General features: G+C 45.6%; 1 protein-coding gene across 1 annotated transcript in view; it reads left to right on the forward strand.

Annotated features, from left to right (window-relative positions):
• The window catches only part of PLCL1 (phospholipase C like 1 (inactive)), a 179,586-nt gene extending 170,056 nt beyond the window's left edge, over positions 1 to 9,530 (forward strand). Inside the window, exon 6 of the mRNA XM_039699150.1 lies at positions 7,792 to 9,530. Within this exon, the coding sequence (XP_039555084.1) occupies positions 7,792 to 7,974 (183 nt within the window). The 3' untranslated portion in view covers positions 7,975 to 9,530. The remainder of the gene's footprint in view (positions 1 to 7,791) is intronic.
• The last annotated feature ends 12,970 nt before the right edge of the window (positions 9,531 to 22,500 follow it).

The raw sequence follows: 22,500 nt of genomic DNA on the forward strand, positions 1-22,500 counted from the left end.
TCTGCAAGCAAATTCCTGCTGCAGCACAGTTACAGTCAATGTTCACATTCATTGCTTTTGACAGCCTGATATAACATAATTTAAATGCCCATGTGAGACAGAAGCATAGGCATTTATTTAAAAAATAATAATAATAAAAGCCCGCTTTTTTTAATACATAAAATGTCTGCTTGAAGGAATAAATTAGCAGCCATACAGTGCAATTGATTTGCAAGAGCCCCTGAATTTCAGTGAAGAGCTCTTTTTAAAGATCAGTAGGGAAGACTGTAGCTTTTGCCACTTTGGTGTTCAAACAAATGCTTGGTGTTAATTCCTTGTCAGGTTTTGATCAAGGGTTTGGGGGGCCACTCAACTGAGTTTGAGAGCAAGCTGGCCATATATGTCCTTTGCCTTTGTCTTGTTAGGCAAATCCTGTAAGAGAATTACAAATATAGACCCTCTTTCTTAAGTTGCCATGGCTGCACAAAGCAGTGATATCCTCATGCTGGCAAGGCCAGCAGCCAGAATCGGAAGGTTTTCTAAGTATTTGCTTCTTTTGTAATTGCCTGACTGTTCTCATTGAGGTTCTCCTTGTTTGTTCAGTTCCACCTCCCAGGCTGCCCTCAGAGTTGTGTTTGGCTGTGTCACATAAATTGGGAATATACAAGTGGTGGACTGGCAGTTCTGTAATAACTAGGGAGCCTTGCCCAGTGTGGTGAAGTGGGGGCTGTTTCTTGGTATCCAGCACAACAATTTAGATTTAATTGCACCTTTCCAACAGCTGGAAAAGAAGGCAAGAAATAGTATGGATGTTTTTCAAGGGAGAGCCATTCCAGCAGAGACAGGTGGTGTTCCCTCTTCCCAACCATTATGTCATGCCGCGTGCTTTGGGTTGCCTGCTTGGCTGTGCAATGAACTGTCACCAGCCTCCTAGAAAACTAACCAGGCTCATGCAGAACAGCTCTGTAAATCCCTTTAGGTCATCCTCCCCAATGCAAACCTTTGGGGTGAGATGCAAATGGCAAATGAAATCAGTGTAAAACTTTTTGGTTTTGCTTGGGATGGCCTAATACTGAAGAGCTGTCAGATTGGTCTAGTTTGGGAGTTTAAATAAAAGTAATGAAAATCAGATGGAACTGGTTTTCAGGTAATATTGTTTTTAACACACCACATTTACATGGCTAGCATCAGGCCCCATCCCTGGGTCAGACTACCCACCTGCAGTCACATATCCACTGGGTGTGTGCAGCCCGTGCTGTGTAATGGCATCCAAGCCACAAGTGAGGTGAACATTTGGTCTGGGTTACAAGTTAGGGCCATTCTAATTTCTGCTTCCTTTGCTCATTATTTATTTATTTATTCATTCTATTTATTGTCGTGTGTTTATTAATTTTTATTAACTTCCTCTGTGTCCTTTTGCTATCTGAACCCCCTAGAGAGATCTGTGTCTCAAAGAGGACCAGGCTGATCCCCTGGATCCTGCTGGGTGCTTAGGGCAAGCCGTGGCTGCATGGGCTCTGTGCAAGTGCCCTAATCCGGATTCCCACCCACTTTCCCTTCAACTGCTAAAAGACCTTTCTGCTTTTATGTGGGACCAGATTGTTTTGGAGTTGCCTTGTGAATTTTCCCAGCCACCTGGAGTAATGCTGGTGTTGTCCTCTCTCCCTTACAACTGGCTGCACTGAAAAAGAGACTGTGCTTTGTAAAGGGTACTGGCAGAGATAGTTGCTCCTTAGCTCTTGTCCCAGCAGTTGTCCTCAGGTTAGCAGGAGGCTGCTGGGATGTGTCACCTTAGGGCTGAGTGTCTTGGTGAGGCAATGAGTGCCCTCAAGGCCTTGAGTGCTTCTTGCAGGCATGGTTTTGTCTTCGAGAGACTCAAATATCAGGTGCAAATGGGATTTTTTTTTCCCTGAGTAAAGGAAAATAGTTGGGACATACAGAGCAGTCAGGGCTGTTCTGTGCTTCCTGGGAAAAAAGAGCTTGAGTTTCTACCCACTCAGCTCCCTGTGCAATGACAGGCAGGAAAGCCTGGAGCCAGCATCTGTATGGCTGATTCATGAAGTAAATGGAGGAAAGAAAATATGAGAATAACTTGGGTTAGATACAGAATTAGGAGGAGATTGTTCCTGTTAACTATCCATCTCCTCCTCTTTGTCATCATCCTCAGCCTTGTTCTCCTAGGCGTCCCAGCTGCTGGCTACAGTGCGTTGAGCAGATCAGCCCTAGAGCTCTGACCTTGGTGCTTGTCACAACCTTAGATGATTTCACTTGGTTTTCATCGTGTAACCTTGTGTCAAACTGCACACAATAATCTATTTCACAGCAGTTACGCTTTGCTGCTCGTGCTTACACAGATTTAGCACTTTATATATAATGGGAACTGCTTTTCCCTAGGTGGATGTTTTCTTTTCCATACATCTCAGATCTGTTCTCTGTGTGATATAATTGATTCCCAGTTGTTTCCTTCTTGCAAATTTTTGCTAGACCCTACTTTGGGAAATGGGAGAGAAGGTCTCTGGCTGTCAGTAACATGCTGATATATCAAAATGAGATGCTCAGTTTGATGTCTGAAATCACCAGCACATCCTGCAAAATGGAATGACTCAGGCCCCAGCAAGCAGTCGGTCTGATCACCTGATTTACTCAGTGTCAAAGTTGCTGCTGGTTTCAGCCAGGTAGAAACAAGCTCTTGCATGTGGTTTACAATTGGTAAGTGGGAAGCTGTGTCCAAAACCCAGACCATAAACGATACACCACTAGCACAAGGAATGCCATTTAAGTGCCATCTTTTTTATTTATGGCCTTTTTATTTTCCTGTTAGGAAGTGAATTTCTGCTGTGCAAGGATTTAAAGATAAATTGGCAAGTAACATTTGGACCCTGCTTTTTCTGTGGTGTAATGCATTTTTGCAATCCTTTATTTTCAGTGTGTGAGAAGTGATTATAGCTTTGTGTCTAATCTTTGTGTACAGTCATTTTTCATGCCAGCATGTGCATTATGATCTCTGTCACAGACAATAAAGCAAAGCTGTTGACAAACTTTATGCAGTAATAATGAAAAGGGTGGGTTTTTACAGTCTGCATTGATTCAGCAACACTATGTTTTTGGAGTAGTCTGTTCTGAAATGTGAATATATCATAATCAAATTCAAATCAATTGTTCCCACATTTAGCTTTGAAGGATGCATGGAAAAATATCTGCTTTTTGTAATAAGTTTAGCATAACAGTCTGATTGTTTCATTAATGATTTCCTACCCAATATTACATTTTCAAAGCCATATGCAATCATTTAATTGTGTGCCTCCTTATTAATATTAAACACAATTAGTCCTACTGTGACACTTTGAAAATGCACCCCTTGACCCCTTGCAGTAAATGCTGCCTTCACACAGAGTATCCCAACGTGAGAGCAGCTCTCCAGCATTTGGTGTCCCTTGGCACAGATTGTCAGTGCTGTTTCTGTGCCTGTGTTGCCTCTGAAATGTGGAGTGGCTGTTTCATTTGACTGTGTCTGGCTTTTTCAGCCACCCGCTGGCATCCACTGGAGATTTTACTTTGTGATTAAATAGTAATGAAAGAGCTTGATTCTTTGAGAATAAGTTAAAAAATAACAGTAATATCACGAGCATGATGTGGGATGGGTGTTAAAACCTCTGCTATTTGTTTGTATTTACTCAGCCCTTGAGGATTGGAGAGAAAAGCTCCCATAATGTGCTGTCAGAGAATGTGTCTGCTCAGGAGATAAGCAACTGTCTGCTTTAGCAAGCAGCAGATTAGAAAATGGCTTTCACAGCTACTGCTTCAGCCTCCCTGGAAACACGGCCAGTTTGGAAGGCCAGGAAAGCCCCGTTGCTCAGCGTGGGATTTTCTGCTTCACCAGGAGCAGTGCAAGGTGCTCATGTGGGGCAGCTGTCAGTGCAGCTCACTCCTGCATGGGCCCACTCTTGGCATTCAGGGTCCTCCTGCAGCCCCTGGTGCTGCCAGCACAGAGGCTGTGGGTGCTGCCAGTGCCATAACTGGGGTCCCTGGTGCTGGGGGTGCCCACAGCCTGGCCTAGATTTGCAGAGTGCTTTTCTAGAAAGCATAGAAACAGTAATTATTAGTGACCATGCCCATATATTTATATTTTTGTAAAAATATACATGCAATGTATATAAAAGAAATAATATTGTGAGGTTGAACACAAAATGGTGCCACTGACCAAACTCAGCTTTCATTTCCCCAGCCCCAGAGTGGGTTGCTGTTGGATTTAGAGCTGTCATCTTGACTCAAAAACTTTGGTATTTGATTTGGTAAAAACCAACCAACCAACCTACAACTATATGGAATTTGTCCCATCTATAGCCATTACCAGTGTCTGTCCAGAGCTACTTGTGCTTCTTAAAGCCTTTCATGGCTTGTCACAGGAACTGAACAATATTTAAAACCATGTCAAATTAAGGGTTTCCTAAGCAGTATTAACCTGTCAAGGTAAAGACTTGTAATCTTGCAGCTGCTTGACAAGCTGCATTATTTGTCCTGTAATGTTAATTTGTGCTGAGGCTCTGCAGTTAGGTGTAGTTAGGTGTATGAAACCTGACTTTCAATGTTCGTTAAGGCTAAATGAAAATGGCCCCTTGATGAGTTTTTGTTAGAACACTTGATTAGTCTCTTCTGGCTTAATTCACTGTCCTGCCAAATGCTTGAGTTTAAACTTTCTCATGAGTTTTTATTTTCAGAAGAGCTGATGATACCCATAGCAGAAGGAAGATAGATAGATAGATAGATAGATAGATAGATAGATGCATGCATGCTGAGGTGGACTGTCATGGTCTCTCCTTGTCTGAAAGAGAGAGGCTTTGTTTGTAAGGGTGAGCAGGATGGTTCTGTGCAGAGATGCTCACAATGACTGGTCTGTGAAGGTTGTTTCAATGCAATCATGCTTGTAAAGTTTACTCTAGCTTCTATCCAGTATTTAGTTTGTTAAGGTGTTGACACAATTTTGCTGACATTCTTCTTAAGTGGATTATGCTCACAGCCAGCTTTCAAAGCAAACAGATGGCTCTTCAAACGGAGCATTGCACACAGATTTTTTTTTAATGGTGTCTCTAGAATTATGACAGCTCTGTCAGAGAGGGCTAGTTTGTCGTTAATTTTCTCATGACAGATGATTCAAAATAATTTTTGCTTCTTCGTCTTGCTCAAATGAACCAGCTGTTTAAAAATAAAAATCACAAGGAGACCAAGACATAAATCAATTGCTCTGTACATGAATGGAATTGCACTATTTTGATAAGTCCACTTCTGTTTTTAGATCACTGTAAAATAAGAATATCTTCAAAATATTGGAAGTATGCTCAGGAGGCATGTGTTTCTTCTTGGAACCCGAAGACATGTTGTGCATTGCCTCAGACAAAATCTGTAATCTGAATTGCCTGTGTACTCAAATGTGAAATCAGAATATATATAAGGGAGAGCGAGTGGCTTGGCACTTTCATGTGGGGCGTGAAGTCCCTTGGCTTCTGCAGACTTCAGGTGAGAGTCTGGGCAGGGCAGACTAGGGCTGTTGGCCCCCAGGTGGTGCATCTATTCCCAAATAGCGTCCATCCATGGGTGTCTCAGTCCCTGGACAAACACAGTTTGTGGGCCACCATGAGAAACATTTCCAAGCTTTGACCTCACCCTGGAAAGGGGTTGCTTCTTGCACTGAGGGCATTTTTCTGTTCGTGGACATGCACACAGAGTGCCAGGTTTTGGCTTGGAGAAGTTAAGGCTGCAAAGTATGGTCACACTGATTTTTTCCTGTTTGATGGTGAGGTCTTTGGTGTCTTTGGTCCTGTGTTCATAAGAAGTAGCAGCCAGGGGTATTTCATCCTAAACCAAAACTATTTCAAACTGCATTTGTGCAGTTTGAAGAGATGGAAGATGTATTGAGGAGATACATTGAGGACCCTTTCTGCTAACATTATCGTGTTGTTAATGATACGTACTTTATTTATGTGCTGGTGTTGTCTCTGTCACTACAGCACTGGCGCTATTCCTCTGCCATTTGCAGATTGGGAGGGGCACCAAGGTGGCCTGGGTGCTCCAGGCAGCTCTGGGGCTCTTGAATTCCTGCCTACTGTCTTTAACCATAAGCAAAACCTCTGACATAAAAGTAAGTTCAGAGCTGTGAAAAATAGCTGCTGCATAATTTATTCTTGTTTTGTTTTTTCACACCGTGCTTGCTGACTGGATCCCAAGCTCTTTGTCTGTGTATTCCCAGAACTGTCATTCTGCTGAGACACAAATCCCTTCAAAAGAGCTTCATAGCAAATAGCACAGAGCTGCTCACGCAGTCCCAGTGCTTTTTGTTATTCTCACACTGAGTTGTATTCCCAGCATCTGGATGGTGATTTGCATCGTTCAGCAGGGACAAATCTGTGACACCAGGAGATGAGGCAATCATGTTCTCAGGCACAGGCTTCGTCCCTGGATGACGTGGTGTCCCACGTGGTGTTTACCAGTGCTGCAGCCTTGCAAGCCACCATTGTTGGTTGTGAACATTGTGTACAGGGGTTCAGACCCTGCGAGTGCAGTGCCAGGCACTGGCAAAAAGGGAACTGTGCTCATTGGTGTAGGATAAATCCTTCCTCTTAGCTCTGGGGAAAGGGAGAGCAGGGATGCTCCCACTGCTGGAAGGTGTCACACTGTGACTCATCCAACACATCTGACTGGTTTGGAGAACCCAAGGAAGGGCAAGTGATCAGTCACCCCTCCAGTGAGCCCAAGGTCCTGCTGTAGTGTCTCTTGTGTCCTGTGAGGCCCATCAAAGTACCTGTGATTTGCAGGTGGTCAGGCTGGGTGGCAGGGATCTGAATGTGACATTTCAGTCAGCGGAGGTATTCCTTATGAGTGGAACCAGCTGCAGCATGTGCTGTACTTGGGATGACATTAGGAGAAGAGGAGCTCAAGTTCTTACTGATACTGAGTTTTAATAACCAGATGCATCTCCTGGCTTTTATTTATTTGTATGCTGTAGCTCCAGAATCTCGTCACTTCATGGTACTTGAGATATCAATATTGCATAAATATTCATTTTGCCATTTCTGAACCCCAACTCCTTAATACAAATTTCATGTAACGCATTTTTCCTGATTGTTACAAATTGGATTGATATCCTGTTAGTCACCTCATTTTTACATGCTCTGAGAAGATACAGAAGCAGCATGTTCATGAAGTCTCATTCCCATTTGCCTTCTTGAAGATCCCAAACAAAATGGTTCAGAACGGTTCACTGGAGTGCTATGGGATGGTGTGTTTCATATGGGCACAGCTTGGCCTGCTCTGCTGAAGGAGGGCCCGAGGCTGGGTATCAAATCCAGGTGGAAGGAGGGGTGGGTTATCAGGGTCTCTCAGCTCCTAAGGGACCCCTGGGAACACGTGGCCTTTGCCATGGGGGAAGTGATGCCAGGGAGCAGGGAGGGAGCAGTAGCTTGGGGAGAGTGGCACCATGTGCCATCACTGCCCTGGCCCTGGCAGGACCTTGCTGTTGACTGTGGAAGAGGAAATGCCTTATCCTGCAGCTTCCTTCTGTTCAGGCTGAAATTACCTCCCAAGGCTGGTGACATGGAAGTGGGAGGAGTCTGGTGCCTGTCCCACCCTGTCCAGTGCCAGCTGCTTTCTTCCTCACTGTGCTGGTGCCAAGCTGCAGGAGGGGCTTCAGTCCCATTTCCAGGGGGCAGAGGTGATTTGAGACGGGACCTGTAGGGACGCAGGAGCTGTATTGCTGCTTTTGGTCCTGAGCGATGTGTGCAATCCCTGACTCTCTCCTGCATGTCTGTGCATCCCCAGGGCCAAGGAGATCTCCTGAAGAACGCCAAGAACGAAGCCCTGGAGAACATGAAGCAGATCCAGCTGGCATGCCTGTCGTGCGGACTGAGCAAAACTGGGAGCGGGCAGGCGGATGCCAAGGCAAAACGGTGCCTGGAGGCAATACAGGAGAAGGACACTGGAGATGAGAATGGGAGGCTGTGAGGAGATGCAGGGCTGTCACATTTGTCACAGATTTCAATAATTCTAAACTATTTTTTTAAAGCATTTAAAAACTCACACAGGAGTGCCCTCTACAGGGTGTGATAGTATTAAAATCCTCACAATGTCAGTATTTTAATGCAGTTAATTTATCCAAGTTAAACTCTGGTAGTGAGATTTCTAATGAAGCCAAGCTGTCTGTATGCAAGTGCGTGTGTGTGTGCGCACATGCAAATCCTGTAAACACCCTTTCATGCATTACATTAGCCATTTGCTAATTTATTCCTTTGTCATCTTTTGAATAGGCTTATTCATTCTGAAGATCAAAACAAATTGAGAGCACTTGTATCAGTTTTGGGCTTTACTTTACTCTCCAGCTTTTATCATTTTACTTATAGGTTATATTATTGTTACGCTGCTTAAACAAACAGACAAACCACAACAAATTTCACTGACAGCTGCTTTTGTGAAGACAAAACCGGTGGTTTGCTGCAGACCCTGAAGGTGATAAATTACAGCCAAGTAAACAGGATATGGAATGATCAGAGTTGCTAAGTAGATTATCAGTAGATTTGAGGTGTATTTTTTGCTGAATTTAGCAAACTGCTCTTCAAGGTACACCTAGACAACACATACTAACGTAAGAACTAGCTAATTTAGTTTATTCCAGCAAAACATTGCTACCTTGTAGATCTGCAAGACAGCTACAGTCTGTGCTGATAGGCATTAACTTGAGTAGTAATGACCATAGCTAGTCAGCCCTGTAATTATGGGGAGAGCTGTGAATACTCTTTGGTGGTCATGAACGCTGAATGTGACCTTCAGGCTGTTCTGAAACAGCCAGTGGTGCCAGTATTAAAGGAAGGTTTTTTAGATTTCACAACATGTGAGCTTTAGTGCAAGATGTGTGAGAGGTCAGGCCTTACTTGCCACCTTCTGTGTAGATGTTGGAGTCAGCTGGATGAAGCAAGCAGGCTCTGACCTAATGTTTTTATGGTTAAAATCAGCTGTGCTAGAGATTTAAAAGCAGGGCTGAAGAACTGCTACAGGTGTAGTGTAGAGAAATAGCTTGGGGAAAAACAGGGTGCCAGCATTTTTGTGCAGCAACTACAAATATCCTAACACGTGTCATGTGTTTGGGGAAGTTCTGAGAATTGGCTGCCTCTTTGTGCCACTCTGGAAAGGAGACAGAGAATGTCCTGAAGCATCCTCGTCCCTCCCGATGTCCGGCCCACGTGTGCTCACAACATTCATTTCAATTGTTTAAGTACTGTGCTTGAGTGGAATATTTGTGTTAACAGGACTAAGTGTTTTATGGTTATAAAAATACTATATTTATTTAAAGCATTGCTTTTATTTTTAAAAGCTACTTTTTAAATTAATTTGATTAACAAATATGCTAATTTTCTGAACTTAACAAAAAGTAATTGCTGAAAGTTTGATCATTGGAAAATCTTATATAGCTATTGTGTTAAGTTATTTTTGACTTCTTAATAACACTATTATGTTCATGTTGCACATTACTGAGAGAGTAAAGCTATGAAACAACTTTGACCCATGATTTTGCAGTGATTTTACATGACCCTGGATGAAGGTGGGTTAGAGTGGGTAAGTTGCTTGAGAGAAGGTCCTGCTCTCACAGCAGCTGTGTTATTGTAAAGGTTATAACTCAGGTGCCTTAAATACCATTTCAGTAAAATTTGCCATACTTGTTCAGATCCAGCCCTAAATGCTCTGTTTATCTCTCCATTAGATTATGAGTGTGTGTTCAGACTTCACTGAGGTCTGGAGAAAATGTCTTTCATGTTTCAGGCAAGGCATAAAGCCCACATCAATGGTGTAAGTGTGCATGTTCACATTTTCCCCTCTTGGGTTATGTTTGTACAAAAACAACACTTGGCCTTCACTACTTACAGTTAGGGATGATGGAAACTGTTACCCCAGCATCATCAGCTGCTAAGGATCAGCCTTTGGAAAGCATCCCTCTCAGAAGGAAGAGGTTGCTTCAGGAAGGTGAGTGGCTTGCCTCTTGGTGCTTCATTTAAATCTAGAAATATCTTGATTTCCTCAATCTAAAAGCTGTCCTAATGTCTGTACAGGAAGTGCTGGCAAAGTACCTTCTCTGATGTTAGGAAGAAATGAACATGAAATTACAGAGAGAAGGGCTTTCTTTCTGTGCCCACGTGGAGAGAGGGTATTACATAGCTCTCACTCTGGATGCATTAGGAGAACCCAAAGTGGCTGGATGGAAATGCCATAGCATGCACACACACCTTTCATACCATGTTTAGCATTCATGTAGTGTCCTGTGCCAAGGTCATGCATTCTGTGCCAAAATACAGGAGTAGAGAATTTGGGATTGTCCTAGCTGGGACCCAGAACCCCGCAGCTGAAGCAGCTCCACCCTTCCTCCTGTACCAAGGAGCAGCAAAAGCTCATCTCACCTTCCTCTGAGCTCCTTTGAAATCATTGGGAACGAAGTGAATGATAAAGTGCCAGTTGGTGTAATAAAAATTCAGCCTTGAGGGAGAACACATGGAAAAATCATATCCAACATCAGCAACAAACACACACACAGAGGATTGAGTGCCTGGCCTTTTTGGGAAATGTTTCATGGCATGCCTGGCTTCTTGCAGTGGAACAACAGCCTTCTCTGGGCCCTCTGCTGGCACAATTTGCCTGATGTCCCATGTGAATGCGTGGGTATTATCTGTATCACTTCTATGGGAGTCATGTCAGGAAGGTGTTACAGGTATTTGCAGCTGCTTACAGAGTAATTGAACAGGTAGAAATCAGAGAAGCTCTCAGGGACTGGTGTGAGGAGCTGTCTGCCAGAAGGGAGCACAGGACTGAATCTACCTGAGTTCTCTCTGTCGCTGAGGCCTCCATCTTTACAGTATTTGTTTTATCTTTGTCATTCTCTCAACTGTAAGATAAGACTGATGATGTTTTCCTTCCCAGGCACAGATTAATTACACATTTCTGGAAAACCTTTGAGTTTGCTCTTGCTCTCAGGAGGACAACCAGGCACTGTAACACCAGTGTCTGCCAAATCCTTCCACTGCTGGTGAGCACAGGTGAGGCAGCACACAATCACCACTCCCAAGGGCCTCGGTTCCTCCAGGGGTCAGGGATGTCTTGTCCACGTGTTTGTGTGTCTGACCCCTACCAAACTGCACCTTTGGTCAAGTGTGGCAGAGGGGCAGCCGCCTCACAGCTGTTAAATTCCTGCATGATTCCCAAGCAAGGATGGGGCAGGCAGCTCACAGAGGCCCCAGCATGGGGCACAGGGCTGCAGTGTCACTGTACCAGTGAGGGGGACACTGGGGGCCATGAGAAAAAGATGGATGCAGAGGTTTTGCTTGGATTTTGCTGCTTATATACATGCATGAAGGAATCCAGCCATGAAGCATGGGAAGTAGCTGAATTAGTCCAGCTGTTCACAGACCTGATTAGTCTTAAATCAGCAGGAATAGTTTTTACCAAATTTCATGTGCTGACATGACCAGTAGGACTTGACCCCTTTCCCCTCCCTTCCTGAATTCAGCATGACTTAAAGCACCATGCTGTTCCACTGCTTTCTGTATCATTTTTCATGTATTTAGTTTTTTTTTTTTAAAGGGATAATGCTGCTTCCCAGTGCAGAGAAGGTGAAAGTTTTGTTCCTCTTTCCGAGATTCATTTTCCAAAATAAATTATCAGATAGTTGCATGCATTTAGAGAGTGCTTTCCTGTATGATATGCCGTCTCTCTGTTCAGACTAAAACATTAGGTCATAGCCTTCTTGGCATGGGTCCCACTCCTACAGGGTTAGGAGCAGCCTCAGGCAGGGGACTAACTCAGGAAGCTTCACAAAAAAAAAGGGTGAGGGGGTCACAGGAGCAGTGTCTTCAGGTCTCCACCACTCCCTGTGGGGCTGAGCATGGTGGCCCTGGCTCATATCTCAGCAGCAGTAGGTGAAGTACACATTCAATAAAACCAGATTTGGTTCTTTTTGGCCCCTCTCTCTGCCCTAGGTAGGCATGAAAATCCATCATTACCATAACAGTGTACCAGTGAAGCTGTCTCCAAATTGCCACACCAAGCAAAGGGCAGCTGGGGAGCACTGCTGGGATGTGTTTCATGGGTCCAGAGTGTGAGTGCTCTTTGAGACTGTTCTGGCACGGTCCTGGCAGGCTGCCTTTGCACAGTCTCAGGCTGAGCAGTCTTGCATTTGCTTTCCATAGCAAGTCCCTGAAAAAATGTTTCCTTTTTGAAGTGATGTTGAGAGCTTTGTGAGTTCATTAACCAAGATGTGACTGACCCAGCCAGAAATGTGATGCAAGTTCTGTCTCACCAGCTGTTTCTCTGCAACAGAGAGTACTGTGTGAACATGCCCCTGATCAAGCAGGTCACGTTTTAAATGAGGATGTTACACTCTTCCTGATTATTTGAAACACTTTATGAATAAATTGCTTTTGCAGAAAATACTCATGGAGTAATTCCAAGAAAACATGCAGACAACAAATTCTCAGCAGACAAATCTTGAGCAGGAGACAGTGTTGTGTTTGACAGCTGTTTGCTGTGCACAGTCCACACCACCCTCCTCTGGGAACTGGAAGAAAAATGAATGATTCCAAAGGCAAGTTTGAGTTATTGATGTTAGAAGTTTTTTCCCTGTTAAGTTTCACAGCAGAGACTCATTCATTTAGAAAGACATGAATATAATAGAATTGGGAAGCAAATGTGATACTTGAGGCCAAAAGTGTGCTTGGAGAGGAGGTGGCGTGCTGGGTGTGGGGCTGTGCTTGGGGGAGCACTGGGTGAGAGCCCAGCAGGAGCCATCAGCCCCCCTGCAGTGGCAGAAGAGGGCTGTTTGGCCAGGGAGCAGTTTGGTAGCTGGTGGGGTTTGTTGGCACCAGCAGAAGTTTGCAGAGACCTCAGTGAGGGTTGTAGGTGCAATGGGAATTTGTCCCATCCCTGATCCGTGGTTTATTGAGGTGGGAGAAAGAGGATTAACCTGGCTTGTTTGGAAGCACATATGGGGAGAATGGAGGCTAGAGATGAATTATTTGTGTGCTTCCTCAGATAGCATCTGGTGAACCATCTACATGTAATGCAATTAAAAACAAGATAGAAATTATGGTTTGGACAGCAGGAGCTGCTGTGATTTCTTACGATGCTGATGGATGGAGAGGGGAGCTTTGCAGTTGCAGCAGTAGTGTGCCCTGTGTGGGGGAGAAACTGAGATCTGCTGCTGCCTCCTGCACCTGGCAAACAGGGCAGAGCAGGGGCTGCTGCTGTGCTTCATTGCTGGGTCCTCCCAAGGTGGAAGGTGAGTGTGCTGGAGGGGCAGAAACAAAGCATGGAAGAACATACCAGAATGGGCAATTCCATTGCTTGCTGCTGTTGATGTACTCTGCCTTCAGGATTCACCAGCCCTGACTCAGCTGTGCTCTGCTGGTTTGCAGCAGCCTTCCTGCACAAGGTATTTCCAAAGTCAGCACAGCTAGAGCTGAGCTGTGCTACCAACTCCCCCCTGGACATCTGCTTTGCTCCTTTTCTTTGTGGTCCTTGATGGACTCCAGTTTTTATGGAATCTGAGCAGCAAGAAGGAAATGCTTTTGGGCAGGGCCAGTGGGCACCCAGCCCGTGGCCACAGGGACCCTTCTCTGGGATGTGTGGGGCTGCCCTGGGCAAGTGGCAGCTCCCTGTGGAGCTCCATCAGAGACTGCCTGGTGAAGCTGTTTTTAGGAGGCTCAGATTAACCATAGCATCAGGGGGCTCAGCTCCTACCAAAGCCAAGCTGTAATTTCACCTGCTGATGTTTGACAGCATTTTGCTGGTATCTTGTCTTTAAGTAACTGGTTATCCACACAAACTGCTCTGCTGATTCCTAGTGAGACCCATCCCAGCTTCCCACTGCCTTGCCAAGGCTAGCAGTGTGTTGTCCCAGCTCCTGAGGGAGAGGGGGGCAGCACTGTTTCGGGACTGCCATTAGACTGTGGTGTGGAAGCAGAGTTACTCTGAGAGATCTGATGCACTGGCCAAGAAAACCATCTTGAGGTGTACACCCACAGGCAGCTGATGATGTGTCAGGGCACCTTTGTCAGATCAGCTGAAACATTTTGGAAGGAACTGAGTGCAGAGTTTGTCATCAGAGTAAACCAAAAATGCTGACTCCATGAGACTGGCTCAGGTTTGCAAACTGTTTGAGGTTGGCTTGGAGTTGCTTTGAGGCACATGCCCCTTAGGGCAAGCAGAAGATGATCCTGTGTTTCTGGAAAGCCTGCTTTGGTATTTAGTGTTTGAGCAGGGGCAGGGTGTGTGTAAGTGACTGCCTGCAATCCAGCAGGCTGGGGGCATTAGCAAACCCAGGTGTGTCTTTTTTGGTTACTGATTCTGACTTGGTATTTCTTAGCAAGGTGATTGCAATTAACCAGTAGCTGTGATTCAATTGGAATTGTCCCCTCCAGGTCTTGAGGAGATATGTGAAAACTGACATTGTGATCTGTCACACTCTGTGCGTGGAGGCTGTTGGCTGGGGATTTTTTTTGTTAATACTTAAAGGTCATAATTATCATCCAGTGAACACAAATATCCACAGGAAAAAAATGTTTCTACCAGACATCAAATTAAGGATAGATGAAAGTCTCCAGTGTGGAGTCAGATGACACCATTAATGAAGACAGAATGGTATCAGTTTTGATTTCTCTCATTATTTGTGTGAATTTGGATGTGAAAATTGACTGACTAGTATTTATTAATGATGTGTATGGGAAAGAGGCTTAGGCCTGGTGAGGAATTTTTATGGGGTAGCATTACACCACAGGGCGTCTGGATCCCAGCTGTACAGCAAGGAAAATACAGCTCATGTGTCCCAAGTTCCTAAGGAAGCAGATAGCTCTAAGCCTTGCCCTTTTTTCTGGTAGGTGGACAGAGCACAGACAATACTCTGAGCCATATCCTGGAGAGGCTCAGGTGCACCCCTGTGTGGTACCCTCCAACCACTGGGAGCTCCTCAAGAGGACCAAGGGGCTCCTGCTCAGAGAAACTGCACAAACAGCAGCATCTCAGCATGCTGGGGAGAGCAGGGGGTCTCCTGAGCACTGCCTGGAGCAGCAGTTCTGGCCATGGGGCTGCTGGCCTTGTGCAAGGCAGCTTTTCCTGGGCAGCTGAACCCCCTCTATTGTCAGTGCTGAAATTGGTGTCTTTAGGCAGCCATTTATCCCATCTCTTTAAACTGAGCTCTTCAGGAAATGAATAGTTTTATCCCAACAGTGCCTGTTTCATGCCATGTCTTGCAAGTATTTATAGTGGAAACCCTTAAAGGGTAACCAAACTTTTACCTGCATAACAGACAGCTGGCTGTGACAGCTTGCCACAAGGTGTACACGTGTATCTCTGTGGTCATTTGTCAGGTTCTTTGAACAAGAAAATGCAGGGAAGCTGGTGGGGATTCAGGTTACCCTGCACACAGAGGGGCAGATGTTTGCATGTGGCTGCTGTTTGCAAAGAACTGTTTTGTCATAATAAATGATTGAATCGTGAAGTGAATTTGCACATCTGCAAATCCAAAGGACAGGGGGAATGGGTGGCTTTCAGTCCCACAGCCCTTGTGCTCACTGCCCTGGGCACTGGGGCCTGAGGTGGACTGTGCTCTGCCATGGGGGCACCAGCTGAGAGAAGCCCCTGTAGCAAATGCCATATACTCCTGTCCCAAGCAGGAGACACACAGAAAGTCACAGGGAGGAAATGGAGACCTGTCAGGAAGCTAAAGTGCCACATCTTGTTTTGTGTGGTACTGACATTGCAACCTTGCCTGATGGGAACATGACGATAATCTGCAAGGCACTGCAGTAGGCACAGGGAGTTTCCTGAAATTTGGGAGGTCACCACTGGGGATCCTATGGTGTCTCTGCTTTCTCACATAACATGTTTCAGCCCCCACAGTGAGGCAAATTAACCTTTTCCCTTGGACTAGCAATGCTTTTCTAGCATATCATGCATCCTCTATTTCCTACTTCACTGAAAACAGTTGCACCCTCTCCTGGGAAAGGGAAATTGATTGTAAGGAGTTCAAAGAACAAAAGCTGAGCAGGTGGCTTTCTAGATTATACAGTTTTCTTGGCAAGAGCTGCTTCTCTGAGCAATGTGCCTGCCTGCAAAAGAGAAACACCGAGAGCACTCTAATTCCCTGGGACAGGAGCAGCAGCAGCTGGAGAGTGAAGGTTGTGCAGAGTGAAGCTGAAAGGATGAATCTGTTTAACTGCACATCCCATTAAAACTGGCGGCTGGACAGAAAATTGCCTCTAACAGCATCCAGAACGGCTGAGACGTCAGACAGGGATTTAGGGCGGGTGCCTGTGTGATTATGTCTGCCAGAGAGGCTCAGTGTGGAGCACAGCCCTGCCTCTGCCTCCTGCCAGGGCACAGGGTCAGCCCTGGAGCACGGACAGAGAGGGGCAGTGGGGCCTGGCACGTGCCCTGCTCAGCGCTGGGCACGATGCACGGGCACAGGGGGGATGCCAGAGTGGGGTGAGCAGCCTCTGAGCTCACGCTGTACTTTAGCAAGTGAATGTCTTCATCTTGGAAAAATCACCTCAGTCCTCTGAGGTCCCTGCTGAGCGCTTGGTTTGTGCCAGATGGCAGTGGGATGGCTTTTGTAGGCCATAAAAGCACCATTTTTGTAGTGCCCATTCAAGGAAGGGAGAGTTTTGTCCTCTTTTCCTGGAAGAGCTCCTGTGGGACTCCTGGACTCCTGTCGCTGGGACTGTCATTATTTTACTGTTTATTATTTTAACAGTATTGTACCCTGCAATGATTCTGCTTTCTACATCCATCAGGTGGGGCAGCTTGTGCTCCCTGGACACACGAGGGACATGGAGACAGTGCAGAGTTTGGCTGATGGGGACCTGAGATCTGTGGCACAGCAGGGAACCAAATTTCTCCCCAGGAATGCAGTGCAGCTCTTTGCCTTTCCCATGCAGCCCTGTCCTCTGTGAACCTCCAAGTCCAAGATAAATTTTTAACTGCAGGGTTAAGCTTTTCTTTAAGACAGATGACAGAGAGATGATGAGGGATAAAGGTAATTAATGACATCAGTCTGTCTTTCAAATAAAAGTTGTTTTATGAGTGATTGGACAGAAACTTTTGAAAGCAGAATTTAAGCAGGCATAAGATTAGCCAAGATTAGTAAGGATTTCTGCCTGGTAGCCTAAATCTATGTCTTTCACTTAGTAATCCTTCTTTCAGGTCAATGAATCTTCTTTTAAGAAGGAAAAAATACAGGTTATACAAGAGAGTTCAAGAGTTTCACTTATCATGTGAAAGGGGTATAGAGCTGTTTCCAACATCTAAACTGCTTCCACCATTTAAGGGAACCTGTGCTGTTATCTCAGAGGAAGCCACAGAGACATCTCTTCTTGTGCTATGCTGATGCACATATGGAGAGCTGCCCAAAAATGCTTCAGTTACAGAATTTTCCTGTTCCCTTCATATAATGGTATCTGAGCTCATCCTTTAGGACAAGATCACATACTTTTTTGTGCTGAACGGAAGCACAGAAGACCAAAGGTTTCCTGCAGCTGAAGCACATTCCCACTATACACAGGACATCCCTAGGGGCTCTGCACTGGCTGTGGTGTGCTGTGAGCTGGGCTACACATATGAGGTGCCTGGTGTGAGCCTGTGGGGGGATGGCAAATGGCCTTCATGACTGTGTTCCACATTCCAGTGCAGGAGGTGAGCCAGAGTTGGGTGCCATGTGTACCCTCACTTCATGGAAAAGAGGCTTCTTTAACTGTAGATGAGCTGGTGATCTTCAGCTGACTTTGCTTGACTGGGACAAGTGTCCTTCCCACAGAGCATGCATGTCATTTCATCCCATAGGCATTTACTGGGGTCATTTCTCTATTCATCCTACAGGCTTGATCACATTCTGTTTTATTTCCAAGAGCTGAGCTAATGCTGCAGGTACTCCCACCCTGCAGCAGCTGGGAGGCAAGGCCTTCATTTAAACCTGGTGGAGAGATATTTGTGTTAATGTCTTGGAAATCATGTTTGTGAAGGGTTACAGTGTGAGCACAAGCAGTGGCTGTGACTCAGCTGCTGGGCTGTAACTTGGTTGCCTGTTTGTACACCAAGAAGAAACCTAAATTCTATTCCCCAGTAGTTGAATGGTGTTCAACATACATGGACAACTAAACAGCCTAGACCTGAAAGTTAATTAAGATCAACATAATTAAGGTTAAAGTAGTTATGAATATGAGTATCTCCAACAGCATTTGATACAGTTTAGCAAATTTCTTTTAAATTCACGATTTGAGTTAATGGAGACTAAATTTCCTGTATTTCATGTCCTGAGCTGTTGAACTGTCCATGGTTTCAGGGCAGCTCCCTTTGGTTTAATGCATGGCAACTACTCAGCAATGGAAAACTGGCAGCAAGGTGAGAGAATAGGGCAGTTAACTGAAATAAAGAAATTCCAGTCTGAGAGACTGTGTTTTGTCAGTCTAGTCCCTCGTGCTTTGGTTGAGCTGTATGGCAGTGAGCTTTCCCAGCTCATCCCCAAGGCACAGATGATGTCAGTCTCCCACTGGAAAGTCAGCTGGTGCCCTGCTGAACTGGGTGGCCATGTGAGCACAGCAGGGTATTGCACAGTTAGTCCCCAGCAGTAAATGTGGTCATGTTCTTTTATCACTCAAGTCTTGCCAAAAGCAGAAGAAGAGCACAGAGGTGCTGGCTGGTGGTCAGGGCTCTTTCAGTCCACCACCCACCATCCTCCCTGTTCCCAGCCTCTGGAGGAGCTGAGGACACCCTGCCAAGCCTGTCCATCATTGAAGGGTACATCTCTCCCTCACAAAAATCAGCCACTGAGGAGGCTGCAGCAGCAAGAACACAGCTTGGGGACCTGAGCCAGCCCATTGTCACATCAAGGGATGTGTTTTCCTGAGTGACTCCATCTCCTCTGGCACCAAGGTGAGAGCAGTGTCTCCTATGCCTCTGTCAGATGAACTTGGCTGCTTCCCATGGCCTCTGGAGAACAGCTTTTCTTGCCTTCACCTTGGAGGGAGGTTGGGAATAGCACAGATGCACCTCAGCCTGGGAAGCCTTACTCTAGGTTTTGTGGGAAAGCACATTTTTCAGCCTGGAGTTTCTGGGTTTTGTACATTGTTCAGCCTGGCCCACTGCTGAGCTGTCAGCCTGTCCTCTGTTTGCATGAGCAGCTGAGAGATTTTCTGTGCTAACTGAATGCCCTCCTAGCTCTGAAGGGGCTGTTCATCTCTCTGCTTGCTAAGGCTTTTGCACTCGTGTTTTCTTCTGAAGCAGAGTTTGGTGGTACAAACCACTCTGACACTGCTGCTGAAATTGAGGCAAGCTGGAGAGCACATACCACACACACAGGTAAGGTGGTAAAATGAGCCCTGTCTGTGACCTGTGTCAAGAGAAGTCACAGGAATCAGTTTCCACTCTCTCAAATCATGAGGGCATGTGAATGACTGCTGACTAACAGAAGGGAGAGGAGAAGGGACAGGAGGCCTGCTGCAAGCACAGTATATTTCCATTCTGTGGGGAGTAACTTGTGCTGTGACTCTGTGGAAAAGGAGTGAATTTCTCACCTTGACTTCCAGATTGCACGTTGAAGCCTTTGTGGATGGGGCAAAGCTGAACAAATGTGATTTGAGTCCAACCTACCTTTTCATTGTACTCTGATGCAGACATGAAACAAGTTGTACACCACTGGCGTAATCTTCAGCCTGCTAATTTTTTCAATATTTTACATTGTTTCAGATGCATTTAAGGGAATATAATTTATTCACCACCCATCTGGCATCTTTATCTGAGCTTAATATTCATCTGCGGTTTGAGTAAAATGAATATTTCACACTTTAAATTATGCATGTACATTATGTATGATGCCAGCACTGCTGGCATCTCAGGCTCAAAGACCTGTGCAGTTACCTGAGTCTCACACATTTTTTGGTGTCTCCTATTAGACATCCCCATCCTATTAGATGGGGAATTTTGCTGGCCTGCCAGAAGCCGTGCCTGGCTGCAGCAGACCATGTCCTGTAGGATGCACAGGGGGAGGCTGGCAGAGCTGACCTGTGCTGGGAACTTAAGAGCTTTCTTCTTGAACAAAACCCGTGAGCCCTTTGTTTTCCCCTTCAGAACAGTGGGCTTTGCTGCTCCTCTTCCACCTCCATTTTCCCCTGGTTAGCAATTTCCTGACTGTGCTTTCTGTGTTTTATTCTCTCCTCTCCCTTTCTTCCCTTCCCTCCCGGTGAGCACGGTGCTGCTCCCTGGCAGTTGCCATAGAGATAACACCCTTATCTCTGCCTCTGCTTTTCTTTTCTGCCCCTCTGGCAGAGCCAGTTGCATCATCCCAAATGTGCCTGCCCTGCTCCCTGCCACATGAGCAGGCTGTCCTGCAGAATGGGGAGCTGAGTACCCCTGTCCCAGATGGATGCCTGAGCCACTAGATTGTACTTCAGGCTCCCAGGAAGTTGCACTGGTTGGTGCAGTGTACTGAAGGACACTGAATCCCCAAGCAGTACTATGGCAGGACTGGGCCCAGAGTTCCTACTGGCTCTTCCCAGCTCTGTGCCTTCAAATCTCATGTGTCTGTCAGCCACATGCAGCTGGACACAAACGGTGCCATTTTCCATGGGGAGAACCCCCAGTGTCTCAGGGTCAGCTCAGAGGTGCCATTTGGGACTCCAAGGGCAGCAGAGTCCCAATTGTTTAGGCCAGGAGAAATCCTGTGACATTCCTGATTTTGGGAGGAAGCACCACACTGTCAGTCATGTGTGACTGGATGTGCATGGTGGCCATTTTCCCTGGGGAAAAAACCTCACTCCACCTTCTACCTTCACGCTGCCGGAGGCCCTGATCTGCTTGGGTGCAATGGCCAGAGCAGAGTGCCAGTGTCTGTGAACAATGGAGTGCCATAAACCCCTGTTGGGTGGGGTGTGCAGGAGAGAGGCAAAGAAGGAACAAGGGACATTGTCAGGGTCAGCCCTTTCATTTCCCTCCCTCAGTGCCCTGGTGTGAGTTCAGGTTGCTGCAATCTGGAGCTGACTCATAGCAGCACTGAGAGATTCTGTGCTGATGACTGGCTGAGAGATGAGAGGTAACTGGTTTTCTTCCCAATCTAATCTCACACCCCAGGGAGAAGTGATCATGTGGAAACAAAGCAAAGTGCTGAGAGTTACTGTCCTCTGCTGACCTCATGAATATGATTATCTGAACGGATAACTTTTACTTGGCAGCTTTGTGCATGCTGTTCTGGGTTCACAATAATCAATATGCCTTCAAGAAGCTTATCCTAAATCCTTCTGACAAATTATTAATAGAATTAATTTGAGCAGTCATACAATACAGAAAACTTAGACTTTCTCCTGTTCAAAAGCTTGGCTGCGCTGCTGAGAATGCAGTATGCAAGATATTAATTTTGCCTTCTACTTCCCCAAAATGATTTTCTGACAGAAGAGAAGCTTTGTTCTTTTGAAGTGCAGTAGAAATAGCAACACAGCCGCTCCAAACTGAGGCTAGATTTGATCAGGTGCAGGTAGATATTTGGAAGAGTCTGTATTTTCCTCCTGTATTCGCAGACATTTAGAGGAAATGTGTCTATATATGGCAAAAATGAACAGAACAGCAGAGAACCTTGAAAAGTTCAGAAAAGGGAACAGTTTCTCAAGCACTGCAGGACAAAACCTGTCCTGCTTCCACCTACATTGGAAGAAAGGAGGATATTATGAACTGAGTGATACTCCTAATGTGCAGTACCAGTTAATTGTTGGATGTTACAGAAAATATTCTCTTTGTCACCTTCAGTAGGGCACAGGGGATTTGACTAGAGGTGGAATCACAGAGAGATGACTGTCTTCCCTGCAGAGACTCAGATGGAAGGAACACTTTGACAGGGTAAATTATATGCAGGACAAAGACCTTCTGATCACAGCTGGTTTCAATGGGCTGATTTGAATGGGAATACTCAGAGCTGAGGGCAAACTTTGCTGATGACTCTGAGTTGTGTATTTCAGTGAAGGAATTATAAGGTTTTTATTTTCAGTCCTTCTGAGATTTCCTGTTCCCTACTGACACTGCTACTAAAATGTTAAAAGATCTGAAGGGATGGAAAACAGCCCACTTGTGATGTTTGCTTTCCTGCTGAGCAGCCACTAGCAGGACAATTTTACCAATTAGTTAGAACCTTAAGAAAATTTTGCTGCGACTTTGTAATAGCCGACTCTGTCCTTCACAGGAGGAAGCATAGCCTTTAGAGAACATACTGACTTGGCCCTCTGAAGCCTAAAGCTGAGTTTGAGATATCTCATCTTGTCTTGGAGAGGAGCCTAGTCCTTGTCCACTTCTTAAAAATTATACTTTTCTAGTGAGGCTGGGCTGTTCCTGTTGCAAGTTCTTCCTGGCAGTGACAGTACTGTATGTTTGAGGTCTTGCCACCACAGCATCTTGATAATGTCTGGTGAATTCTTGCTTTAACTGTAGGATACCTATACAAATTGAAATGTGGGATGTGGA

This window comes from Passer montanus, unplaced genomic scaffold, assembly GCF_014805655.1.
Source record: "Passer montanus isolate IOZ18808 unplaced genomic scaffold, ASM1480565v1 scaffold1, whole genome shotgun sequence".
In the NCBI taxonomy this organism is placed as follows: Eukaryota; Metazoa; Chordata; class Aves; order Passeriformes; family Passeridae; genus Passer; species Passer montanus.